General features: G+C 40.0%; 1 protein-coding gene across 2 annotated transcripts in view; it reads left to right on the forward strand.

Annotated features, from left to right (window-relative positions):
* Nucleotides 1-12,780, forward strand: part of pcxa (pyruvate carboxylase a) — a 172,607-nt gene that overhangs the window by 56,880 nt on the left and 102,947 nt on the right. For both annotated transcript variants that reach the window (XM_066645625.1, XM_066645627.1), the window contains exon 9: nt 5,164-5,326. In XM_066645625.1, the coding sequence (XP_066501722.1) occupies nt 5,164-5,326 (163 nt within the window). The remainder of the gene's footprint in view (nt 1-5,163; nt 5,327-12,780) is intronic.

The following is a 12,780-nucleotide window of genomic DNA, read 5'->3' on the forward strand; positions in this document are numbered from 1 at the left end:
TCTTGAAACTAATAGGAAATTAAAAATAAAAATATATTTCAATGCTATCAATAAGTAATGTTATGACACTTTGTTTAATTACCTTTATTATGTTGATCTTGAGCACTTTAGTCTGTTTATCAAATCTGATCTTTATACTTCTCTACTGTTCTCCAAAGCATATTCTGGTGACAATTAGGTTTTAATTGTGTCATACTGACAGCATAATAAATGGTAATTTTCTATATTCTGAGTCCTGCTATCCTTAGTTACGGTTGCTATGTTTGTCATAAATTCAGTGTAGGCCACCTGGCCTGCATAGGACTTAGTATTTCTTTTTACACAGATAATATTCTTTCCCCTCCTGCAAATGTGACCACAGTACAGTTTTTTTTGTTTGTTTTTTCAATCAAAACATTTAAGCTGTCTGAAAATCGAATTGGTCGTACCATTTTCACACACATTATTGTTAGAGATGACACTAACTTGGGTAAAGTTGAGCTCACCTTATTTGGACTGAGCGTTAAAGCACTGATGTTTGTCAGTGACCCTTTTTTTTACATCACTTGTATTTCATGCAGATTTACTGCCACAACTGTTCTCTTTGCATATTATTCATGCTGATTTATTGCCACCACTGTTCTCTCTGCGTATTATTTTTTAAGCACCAATTAGGCAAGAGGGAGAAAAACTCTTCAGAACAAATGTAATGGGCTAAGAGGCAGGACAGTTATCATTTTTCTATCAATTACTTATTATAAAAATGCTTATTAAATACACCCTCAGACTTCCCCCTCACTGATGCATGCCGTTTCACTTTCACCATGTAGAGGTGTATCAAATTTGCGAATGATTCATGGATTTAGGTGTTTGTGTATCTGGATCATGGATTTTGCTGTTCACAGCGAGTGTGAAACAGAGTCATATTTGTAGGATTACCGTATGCTGAAGTGTTTACAGTACAATTCATTACAATAAAGGAGTGGTTCTGCCTCGTTTAATCTCAACAGCGTGGGGCTTTTCATGTTGAAGGCAGAGGCAGTTAATACACGGTGCGTGTATTATGAGTGTGTTGGTGTCAGCATGAGGGAGTTGCACTGGCACCAAAGACATATGTGTGTAATATCCAGAGATTTCCTGGTGACAGTATATTAAAGAATTAATGATGCTCAGCCAAAATGATGCCTGTTTTTGTGCAAACATTTTCTTCCAGCTGAGGCATTATATACGCTTGTCATCTTAAAATTTTCCAGATTCATCATTGTGTAAGAAAGATAAGAACTTGGCAGGCTGTATTATTGATGCAAATACAACTCACTCTGTTATTGGTTTAACATGTTTTTCCTGACCCGCAGGGCACGTGAGCTCCCTCACACACATGCACATGTATAAAAACACACATTTTATGATATATCTTTTGTAGTGTGTTTATTCATTTAGCGGAGCATGGAGGTCTGATGTAGTAAGCAATTGTGAAGTCTTGCCTCCGAGCTGTTTGAACACTACTCTCCTCTATTCCTCATTGCATCTCTCTCCTAATGTCTTGTGAGAACTTTGTGTAATCCAAAAATAAATAGCTCGTAGCATTTTCAGCTTCCTTCCATGAGCGTAAATTGCTGAGACTTAAAACTGAATAGATGCAAATATTGTTTAATCAACACCTTCATAGATGCCCCCTCCTCCCATCCACACATCCTGATTTACATGGACACAGCTGTATAAACAAAAGCAGCCAGCATAACTCAATGTCTGTAGAAAAACATAAAACAAAATGGAAGTAGCTACACATTAGCCCTAGCTCCACACGCTCACTGCCAAACATCAGCTGGAGGGGTATGAAACACTCCCTTTTGAAATTTTTGTTTTTATTTATTTATTTGCCTGTGTAACTAGACTTCTCTAGAGTGATTGAGCACCATTCAGTATTTTTGGCATGAGTCGGATTGATTGCACTGTAATCTTTAAAGTTGCCTACAGTCACATTTGCTCTAAAAATGAATTCATGCATCTTGCTTAAATTTGGCAACCTTGTTAAACCAGTCCTAGTCTGCTCATATTGAACCACACTTGTGTCAGACATGATTTTGGTGGCCATGAGAACCAGACTAGGACTGGTCTAACAATGTGAAAAATAATAATAATAATAAAAAAAAACTTGATTTGCAGTTAAAATCAAGACTATTTATTTATCCCCCCCCCCTCCCGCGCTTAGTGTACTTGTGTGTGTGGTCACTGCCACTGATGGGTTAAATGCGGAAGACACATTTCATTGTACAATGCCAAATAATTGCACATTACATTATATTACACAGATGATGTTGGTAGGAATAGAGTGGGCTGGGCTCTATGTGAAGCTCTAATAGACTGGTATAGAATACTTTACTTCTTACCCTGTGTCTAATTACAATTATGTAAGGCATAGTGGAGTGAAAACGTCTTTGCGCAGAGAAAGAAATCACACACACCTGTGTGGTGTCCTCTTCTTTTATAGCCTGTCTATCTGCAGGTGCGTTTTTGTCCCACCCTGTGGAAACACTGATCTTTTGAGTTGCCCTTCGACATACGGTCAGGTGAATGTGGCTCTACAATTATTCATCCAACTGGGAAGAAAAAAAAAAACTCTTCAGCTACTAAGGCCTCTGACAAAGAGCAGGACAAGAAAAGAATCAACATTGGAATGGCTTTTTCAAATGGAGGACACTAAGAGCAGCCGAAGGCCTCAACCTGTGTCTGAATTATAACTGCTCTATTGTGTTTTTCAGCAGCTTTCTCTGAGCCTCACCACACTGTGCTGAGAGGGACATTCTGAGAGGGACAACATGGCATAAAACTTAACGTTTAATTAATGTTCTAAAACAATGACTTGGGAACACAGTTATTTCTGCTCATAAGCACCATCTGCTTCTGAAATTAAGAAGCAGGAATACAAAAGGAAAGTAATCAGTTTTATGTTAGGCTTTTTCTTGCCGTTAAACATATCATAGGGAAATAATCTGAATAAAATATGTGATTGAGAAGCACAGGAGTGCCCGCTTGTGGAGCAGCCCCTAAATGTAAAGGCATGTGTGAGAAATGCCACCTCTTGTGGTGCCGTTCCTAACTCTGAGTAAGTAGGTATGTGAGTTACAAGCCATTTCTATGAGGTGCTTTGCAACAGAGCGATGTCTTAGACCAATGTTTGATCATATATTAGTCATATAATAGTTATTAGACTATGGAAGAGCTGGCTCTTTAAGACACTGACAATCTGCTTTTAATTTTACTGCATTTGTTGCTCTAGAAATATATTTCTCTGTAGTGCTAAACCAGGTAGATTTACTGTGAACTGTGAATATAAATATTTATGTACCAGTGTCTGCAGATAAACACACAAAATATATTGTGTATATATCTTTATCAGCCCATAATTCTCATATCTGTGCAACCCTTCCTTACATTTAAAGTGAAGATTTGTTTTCCCTTCTCCTTTTAAAGTTAGCACTTCTGAGATACAAGTTTTTTTATACGACAGTGACGAGGAGGATAAGTCTTTGTAAAACCCAAGGAATTGTTCTATCCCATCCTTGGAGGTGAAAACAAATCAATGTGGTTTATAGGGCTCTTAATAAATCCACCTTCACACTGTGGAGGGCTCTTTCACAATAAGACTGTAGATCCAGCCGAGCAAGACCAATCAGCCGTGGAAATGACCAAGCTCGTCCAGGTGGGCCAGAGAGTGATCTAATTGTAGAAGTCTTGTGTTCATAATGGAGCTGAGAGTAACTGCTGTGTTTTTGTCCGCTGGGCTGGTGTCTGATAGCAGCACTCGAAGATTCTTATCCTTATTCACAATACACAGAAATGCCTCTTTTCATTCTCTGTCTCTGTCTGTCTGTCTCTGTCTCTCTCTCTCTCGCCTTCATTCTTTTATCTCACATGTGCACACATTCCCCCCTTTTCTTTATTGTGTTATTCTATGCATTGTTTTTTCTCTTTTTACCTCTCTTTCTCTCCATCTCATTTTACTCAGTTTTCCTCTCACTGACTCTTGCAAACTTGCGTCTCACTCTCTGCTGTTTTCTAATGTTCTCTCTCAGCCTCCTTCAAACACTCTTTCAATAACAAACACATTTTATTTTTCTCTGTTTGTCACTATATAATCTTCTGTGTATACCTGTATATACTCTCTCTCGGGGTGTGTTTGTGTGTGTGTGTCAGGTAAAGGTGCTGTAGAGTGAAGGGGGTCTGTCAGGCTGCTGTAATAGCAAGGTGCTGGAGCGTGAAGGCATCTCCCCCTTAGCTCTCACATTGCTGGTGTGAATGTCACCACAGAGCAAGCCACCTGCAGGAGTTTTAGATGGCCAAGGAAGTGTGGATGCCCTGTTGCTATGCGTGTGTGATAACAAGAGAGAAGGAATATTTCGATATTGTAATGAAATCTGTCATTTTGACTGTTCACTGGCCTTCCATCCTTAAACATTATTATTATTTTATATACAATTGAATCACTGATCTCCATCTTATATATTCTATCTTTTTTTTCTGGATGTATAGAAAATAATTTGAATATAAAATAGGGTGCTAATTCATGTTTCAAATAAAGAAGCTTGGGGAAAAAACAGTTTGATGTTTGCATAGTAAACAGTGCACATACAAACCATTTTAGATTCCTGATCTAATTTTATAGTGTTGTTTAAAAAAAAAAAAACTCTTCTAAAATTTCTCTTTAGTTTTGAACATGAATTGTGTCAATGTTCAGTAAAGTTTGAGACGTCTTGAAATAGTAACTCGAAAACAATGCATTTCTTGATGGTATATGGATACATTAGTGAAACATGTTTACAGAGCGGGAATGCTCAGGGGAAAAAAAACAGTATAAGTAGCTACAATAGCCATAAATAGTTGATGCTTGTATTGGTTAATGCGCATCTCAATCTTTACCCACTACATTACAAAATAACTGCACAGATATAAAGATAGAGCAAAGTGTGTATTAACAAAATATTTGTTCTTCTACTGAATGAGAAGGTAGGGTTTGGATGGATTTCTCACAGGCCTAGTCAAACCCCCTCTCAGGCCACACTTTTTTTACAGGATTTGTTTCAGGAATAGTGGATATAAATATTGATTAGAAGGTTGTATTATATATGGATAATTTTAGTCTCTCTCTCTCTCTCTCTCTCTCTCTCTCTCTCTCTCTCTCAGTGTGGACTTGGTGCATGCTCAGGTGCATGTGTGTGAAGGCCGCAGCTTGCCCGAACTAGGTCTAAAGCAGGACAAGATCCGGATCAACGGCTCTGCCATCCAGTGCAGAGTAACTACAGAGGACCCTGCACGTGGCTTCCAGCCAGACACCGGGCGACTGGAGGTGGGCTAACACCTTGCTCCTTCCCTGTGGTGGTTTCTGAGTGGCTATCAGTGTGTGGTGTGTGCGTGCATGCTGAGAATACAGTTGTGTTTTTTCGGAGATAGCAACCTCCCTTTGAGGTCGGACTGAAATTATTTGTTTGGTGATGAATAATTGAACAAACATTGATATCAGCTTTTTCTAGCCAGCCTCTGATTATGATACACAAGGCACAATCTGCCCAAACATCCTGGCAGAGATATGCAAGTGTTGAGGGTTATCCAGGGTCTTGGACTCTTCCTGATGGGGAGCTTTTGGCTATTCTATATTTAGTGCACCTTCTCCACAGGCCCTTGGCTCCTATCAAAGTACTACCCACCCAATTATCTGTGTTCAGTTTGCGCAACAGCTCCACACTCCAACCCCATGCTCTTCCTGACTGACCACTTTTAAAATCACGTTTTATCTGCTTGAAATATCAGTTCCTGGACTGGGCGGACTATATCAACACCACCCAGATAAAATGTTTCCCACCTGTACAAAGCTGCTATCGGCCAGGCTTCAAAGGCAGACATTGGTGTCCTGTGGTGTTGGGTGAAATTCATGCACATGGTAGGGGGGATGGAAAGATGCCTTTTGAGAGATAGAATTGTAGAGTGAGGGAGGGAGATGGAGTGGCAGGGAGTGGGGACTGGGCAGGCATCAAATGGATCCTGCAGATAGATTTATCAAGAGAAAATCTTAGTCAAGCTGAGTGACAACGAAATGGTTAGAGGGAATGTTTACGATGCACAAAGAAAAAGAGGTGAACGAGCAGCGAGGTTGAACGATGTGCTCTGGGAGGTGTTGACTGCAGCACTCAAATGGGCACTTTGCCTGAATTTTATATTGAATGTAAAATTCAATATATATATATTGACAGATCAATGGATGCCCAGATGGCCGAGGCGTAGGGTAAATCTTTTTATCGAGTTTGGTACAGGAGCTTAGAGACACACACACACACACACACACACACAAACAAAGATACAAACCATGGGGAGCAGAGAGAGAAATAAAGGCATGACACACCTCTTATTTATTTTTTTTATTGGTAAGTGCAAGACTCCAGTCCAAGTCCTCTTGGGTTTTTGGGTTAAGCCTGAAAATGTTACACACGACACGAGCGCAAGGAGACAGAAGTGGAACAGCAGACCCTGATGCGTCTGATATGAAAATCAGCCAGTGGGGGGGAAGTGAGAGTTCTCTCTCACCCCTCCCTCTTTTTTCCCTCTCTGCTTTCTCTGAAATATTTGATAGGGAGTGAGAACAGGGTGGTTCATATATTGTTGTGAAAGGTTTAATAAAACTATAAGAGTCCGTGTGAAATATCAGAGTAAATAAATGTAGACCCTCTAAGGGTGAATATTGTGGTGTACTACAAAGCTGTCCTTCATCTGATGGATATGTGTGTGTGCGCGTGAGACTGACAGAGGCAGTAGCAGTGTGCGCTGTGTATGTCACAGCAGTACTTATCCGGGTCTATATTTAAAGCACCATCTTGCCACTGCTACCTGTAACGTTTCCCCTCAAGCTCTGTTTCACAGCGTAGACTCCATCCACATTATTGAACCTTTATTAAGCCTTGGCTATGAAAAGATGACTGGCTGTTTTTGCTGTTGGCAGGGATTGTTCCATCTGCTAAGTGTGTGCGCACACGCGTGGGTTTTGATCATTAACACCAAGTATCAGCTGGAAAACTCTCTCGTGCACTGAGAGAACATAATGCAAATCAGCTTTGTCCTCCTCATCAGCAGAATCCTCATCACAATAACCATAATTATCTTGATGAATGTAGTCATGGTAAAAATCACTGTTTGTATTTAAAGTAATGTGGATTTATAGAAGTGTTGTTTCTCGGTTTGCCATTAAACATGAACAATGTCCAGAATAAAGGATTTTGTTTTCTTGGCTTTAGAGCAAGCTTATTCATCCTACCGTCTATGTTCAATGCTTGCTTTCAAAATCCATGCTTTTGGTTCGCTTAACGGCATGTGATTGATTTGTTTGGAATGAGATAACTCGCACTCAGTGATGCGTATTGCTGGAGAAACATATGATTTTGCTTGCAAAGATAACACCTTTTTTAAAAGACGGCCCGTATAACTGACACCAGTCGGAGTAGTTCTGACAGTGTGCCAGAAAAGATGCCGTTTGTGAGAGCATGTCCTCGGTGCCCCTCAGGCCTTCATCTGCTGTGCTATCTGTGCTGTGTCAAAGTGTTTACCCACTGTAATTGTTTTCCCGTCATTTGTAAAAATCTCTTTGCATAGTTTGTTTAATCATTACCGCAATGCAATGATTGCCTCAGCAGCAGTGATAATCCAGAAGACTGCAGTGTGCCTTAATACACATTCAATCCCCTTTTATAATTTATATGTTTATTTATTTATTTTTTTACTTTGTGCCATGAGCGTTTGTACCAGCCATAGATGGTCCATTTGAGTTTGCGTGGGTGGAACTGAGTCATTCACAGGACTGAAAAAAGGACTCATGCCGGTCTTCAGTAATTTCCTCTCTAGGCTGCACTACTGTGTTTTTAATATGTTCCAAGGCTAATCAAATTTACATTTATATAGCCACACATTTGTGAACACATGCTCTTCCAACACTTCTGACATTACGTTTATTCTTGGTAGTTGGGAATTAATAACCCCTGCTTTTCTGAGAATGTGTTGGTAAGATGTTTACAAACCATTTTTGTGAGGATTTGAGGTCAGGATAGGTACTGATGTTGAGTGATTATTTTTTTGTATCACAGCACAGTAACTCATTCCAGAGGAACTGGATAGTGCTCCATCACTCTATAGAATGAGGTTCCTCTGTTAGATAGCTTAAGACCAGGGTATTTTATTCCCTTCCAGCAAATATTTGGTATTGCTGCTCCAAAGCATTCCATTTCATTGCGGTATTCTACTTTGTTCACATGATGTAACTGTGGTGATACAAACTGATGATGATACAAACTCACAATCTGCCAAAGAGTCTGGTCTCAATCTTTATTAGGTGGAAAATGAGAATATTGTTTTCTCAGGCAGATGGTTGCTGAGATTTGCTTGTCGTCTTTATTTTGTTTGACAGACTCATCATTGAGTAAGGACTGGGGCTGACAACTGTGCGTTTACTCAGGCCTGCCTGTCTGTTTTACTCCATTTTATCTTCACGGAGACATGATTATATTTTTAAGCATAACCTATGCCCATAGTTTAAAACATTTAAGGGCTCACGCAGAGGTTTATGAGCCGACAGAGTTTTAAGTCTGTGAAATTTAATACAGCAATGTTTTAAAATTAAAAATATGTATGCACAAGTGACCATGGGGAGAACTGAATAAATGAAGAGTTACTTAATATTTCATCAACTTAAGATGTAGCAGAGCAATGGCATAGAACCAGCAAACAACCTTGATTAACTTGATTTACATTTGATTAATAGTGTTGTCACTTGACATTCTTGGAAGATCCCTTTTCTGCATCGTTTGAAGCAGGAGTTTGAAAGAATGCTTTTAAACTTTTCACTTATTTTCCATCCATTCCCAGAGCTCGAATGGAATGAAGGGCATCAGATTGTAGTGAGGCGCACATACTTTGCATATTCAATATACTCATGTGCTAGCATCAGTACTGGATTCGTATTCACACACAGTAATATCCACCCTCATGAGAGAGCCCTGTTCTGGCTAATGCTACCAGTAAACAGCCCACGTCTATTGATCTTGCGTGCATGGGTTTTCGTTGTGTAGTAGAAATTGGTGCTTTTGGTCAAGCCAAGAGTGTGGCCAGTCAGCATGTCACTATTGGCTTAAATCTCTAAACGGATGCCTACGTATGCAGTGTTCCATGCCTTCTGCTTTCCTCCCACTGGAGCTGTGTGTGAACTGGCTTGTTATCCGCTGTACTGTTGCTCTTGCCACACTGTCGCGCCACTGGCTCTGGCTCTTCTGGACATGTGCAGCAAAGCGCTAAGGAGGTGTGAGGCTTCAGCCCGTGCTGCATTGGTATTCCAGCAGCAGCAACAGCAGCAACACAGCCAGTTTACAGAGCGTTGCTGGAGAGGAGCCAACACTCAGCCAAAGGAACGACATTACACAGAGCAGTGTAGTGGCACGTGTGGAGACAAGAACCTTGTCGCCCGTGCATGCTCAAAGTGTGGAGGGGTGCTCCAGGGTGGTACCCACTTTCTACTGTCAGTCTCCCTGAATTGTTTCTAAAATGGTGGATGCTGTGGGTATACTTGGTTATACAGCAAGACTTAACAGCCTTGTTAGAGCTAATGAGACAGCTCAGCTCAACCATACTTCAGAGAGGAGCCAAAAGGCCCCTTTATCCCTCTTGTGTTTACTTATTCAATGTTGGTGCTGTTCAGCTGTTCATAGCCATGTTCCCAAGAATGACACCCAGAGGAAGTCGACACAGTCTGTATATAATATCTATAAATTCCTGAGAGTTGTTTGTCCAGAGGCACAATCTGGACACTAAGCTTGGTCTGTCATTGGTCCCTGAGTTTCCTCCTAAGGGCTTTTCCACTCTGCTGTCAGTAGTAATGGCTCATGGGGCACTAAATCTTCCCACACGTTGAGATAACGATGTTGCTGAAAAGTGTAACACAATTAAATCCAACAAGAAAAGGAATTCAATACCCCTGGCAGATATACCGTTTGCTGGCACTTTCTCATCCAGCGCACTCACACATACACACCTACACACAGTCGTTTTGAGTAGTTCAAGCCTGGGTCAGCTGGACGCTGTGCTGGCTTGCCTGCAGCGTTCTTCTGTATGCGGTTGCCTAGACGCTTTATTAATTACACACGTGTGACCTCCAAACCCCTGTCTGCCCTTGAGCTGCCTCCAGCGATCACACCTGAGTTTTGCCTTTCCTCCTTTGTACTACTCTTATCACTCCTGCCGTTTCCTGAGCAAGAGGCTGTTCGCTTTACTGTTTGATAACAAAGGATTTCTCCTACATTTGCTGTTCCTATTGCAGACATTTGATAATGCCTCAATGTGTCGGCATGCTTTGAAAGGCCAAAGTGGCCTCATGCGGAGTTTAATGACAAGGCGAATGACATTTAAAGTGAAAAGGGTAATGGAAAATGTGGAAATTTTTGGATTACTGGGCTCCAGCTGCCAAAGCAGTTTTCCCATTTCCTTGTTTCTTTTTATTTATGGGGAATGGTTTCATAGGAAAAATGCCAGATTTTGAACTCTGTTGGAAGAAACCAAATGACTTGTGAAAGTTTTATACATTTTGAGTCTGTTTGGGTCTATTCTGGTGCAATATTGATATCTCCGGTGCACTGGGTGAAAGATGAGTTTGAACTGTGCTGCTGCTGTTCTCTGCTGTTTTCATCTCGCTCTCCCAAGGCGTGAGAGCAGCATAATGACACCAGGTGCTGCTGGAATGAAGGGATGCAGGTGGAGGGGAGGGAAGTTGGGGAAGACTGCCAAAAAATGGAAGATGACCTAGAACTGAGGTAGTCTGCCTAAAGGAATATGTGAAAGGATAATTTATGCTAAATATGAAATCACTGCTCGTTCCATATTTTTACAATACATTAATAATATGCCAGGCTTTTGTTGAAGGGATTTGTAGATAGTTTGCTGAGCTGTATTCAGTCAATATACAGTGTATGACTCATGGGAACATATAATTGAGCTGAGATTATAATGTCACCCTGGTACACAGCGGAGGCTACAGGCCTTGTTGTAAATATGATGACTATGCTAGCCTGCAACTTTGCTTAAAAACTTGCTTACATCGTAGTTAGTTCTGTGAGAAATCTCTTATTTTTCTCTGAGGAAAATTGGGAGAGAATAGTACTGTGCTACTTTCTGCAAGGGAGAAAGAATCTTGGCTACTCCTCATGTGAAAACCCATAGGAACTAAAACTGTGTTTAACAGAGTGGCTGAAGGAGAACAATTTTTTTTTTCATTATTTATTTATTTATTTTTTAAATCTTGGGTTCTCTATGGGAAGAAGGAAGATCACAGCTCTAGAGCACCTATCTAAATTCTGGGCTCATTCTAAAATAATTTCACCTGGGGAGAGACAGATGCTGATCTGGGGGTTTTGTAACCCCTCTGTGGAGAATTGGATTCCCCAAGAGCCCACCACTGCCATGTTAAGACTTAATGAAAAGAGTTTCTGCAAATTGGGGAAATTCATATAATTCTAATAGGAGGTACTAACCAGGTACCAAGCAGCATGAATTATCAGGACTCAGGACTAAATACAGACTCTATCAAAGCAAAAGCTACCAATGCCAGCTACACGCTAACTTAGCTAATGATTAGCTGAATACAGTGTTACCTAACTAGGCTAATTCTTGTACACGAATCAGTGATTGCAAATTAAGATAAACAAGTATCAAATTGTAGCTGTAATAAAGCAACACTGTTTGTCTGAGCTTTTTCTGCTTATAAGCACTTAATTTAGTATCAGTTTGAAATCCTCAGTGTTCTAATTATTCTCTGCAGAGCTAAACAAACAAACTGCCTTCTCTTTGCTTTAGGGAAGCTTTGTTTTAAAATGTCTCCCCTTTTGTTACACTGAACCGCTGAATTTGCAAAAAAAGTAGAAGCAAGCTTCTTAACCCTTGGTAAAAGTTTGTTGCTGTCAGTAGCAAATGGGCCACACTGAATGTGTAAAAATAACCTAATGTTTTGAGCTCATGAACCAGAATGCACTGCTTATAGCAAAAAACATCAACAGAGATTTACAAACACCTGTTTCATAAGCTACATCTGGTTTGTTTTTAATCTGATAAATAAACAAATTATATATAAATTTATCTTTTTTTTGCCCCCATTTTTCATATACCTGTCATGATTATATGTATTTTTATTTATTTAAATTTTAGCATATATCAGCAACTGATGGATTTATTCACATCAGTTATTTATTTACTGTTTTGTGTAGTTATTGTGAAGGTTTAGTCCCTAACCTCACTTTTTAAAAGTATGTATTTATTTATTTATTTAATTATTTATTTTTGAGGAACAGAATCTGCAAGGTTTTCACATAGCCAGAATATTTCCAGTCATTCCACTTGTAAACCTTGTTCATTTTCTTGCTCTACATAGTTGTCTGTATATACTTAAGCATCTGTACAGATTACCCAAAGCTCGACAGGCTCTTACACAACCCACATTCTGTGTCCTGGGGTAATATATTTCTGGAGGCTTCCATTTGGTGGTTATAGCAAACCATCACCTTGCCCAAACAGTGCATTTCTGCCTCCCTCTGAAACGAAATTGAAAATTTCCCATTTACAGAAGTGTGTTGAAATGAACATCGTTTCCTCTCCATCTCCCCTCACTCTCCTCCAGCAGAAGCTCACCAGCGAGTGCTTGGCTCTAAGTGAGATTGACATTTTTCTCCTAATGAAATATGCTCCAAATCACAATCCATATTTAGAGGTAATGAAATCATCCAG

The sequence above is a fragment of the Hoplias malabaricus genome, chromosome 15, assembly GCF_029633855.1.
Source record: "Hoplias malabaricus isolate fHopMal1 chromosome 15, fHopMal1.hap1, whole genome shotgun sequence".
Lineage (NCBI taxonomy): Eukaryota > Metazoa > Chordata > Actinopteri > Characiformes > Erythrinidae > Hoplias > Hoplias malabaricus.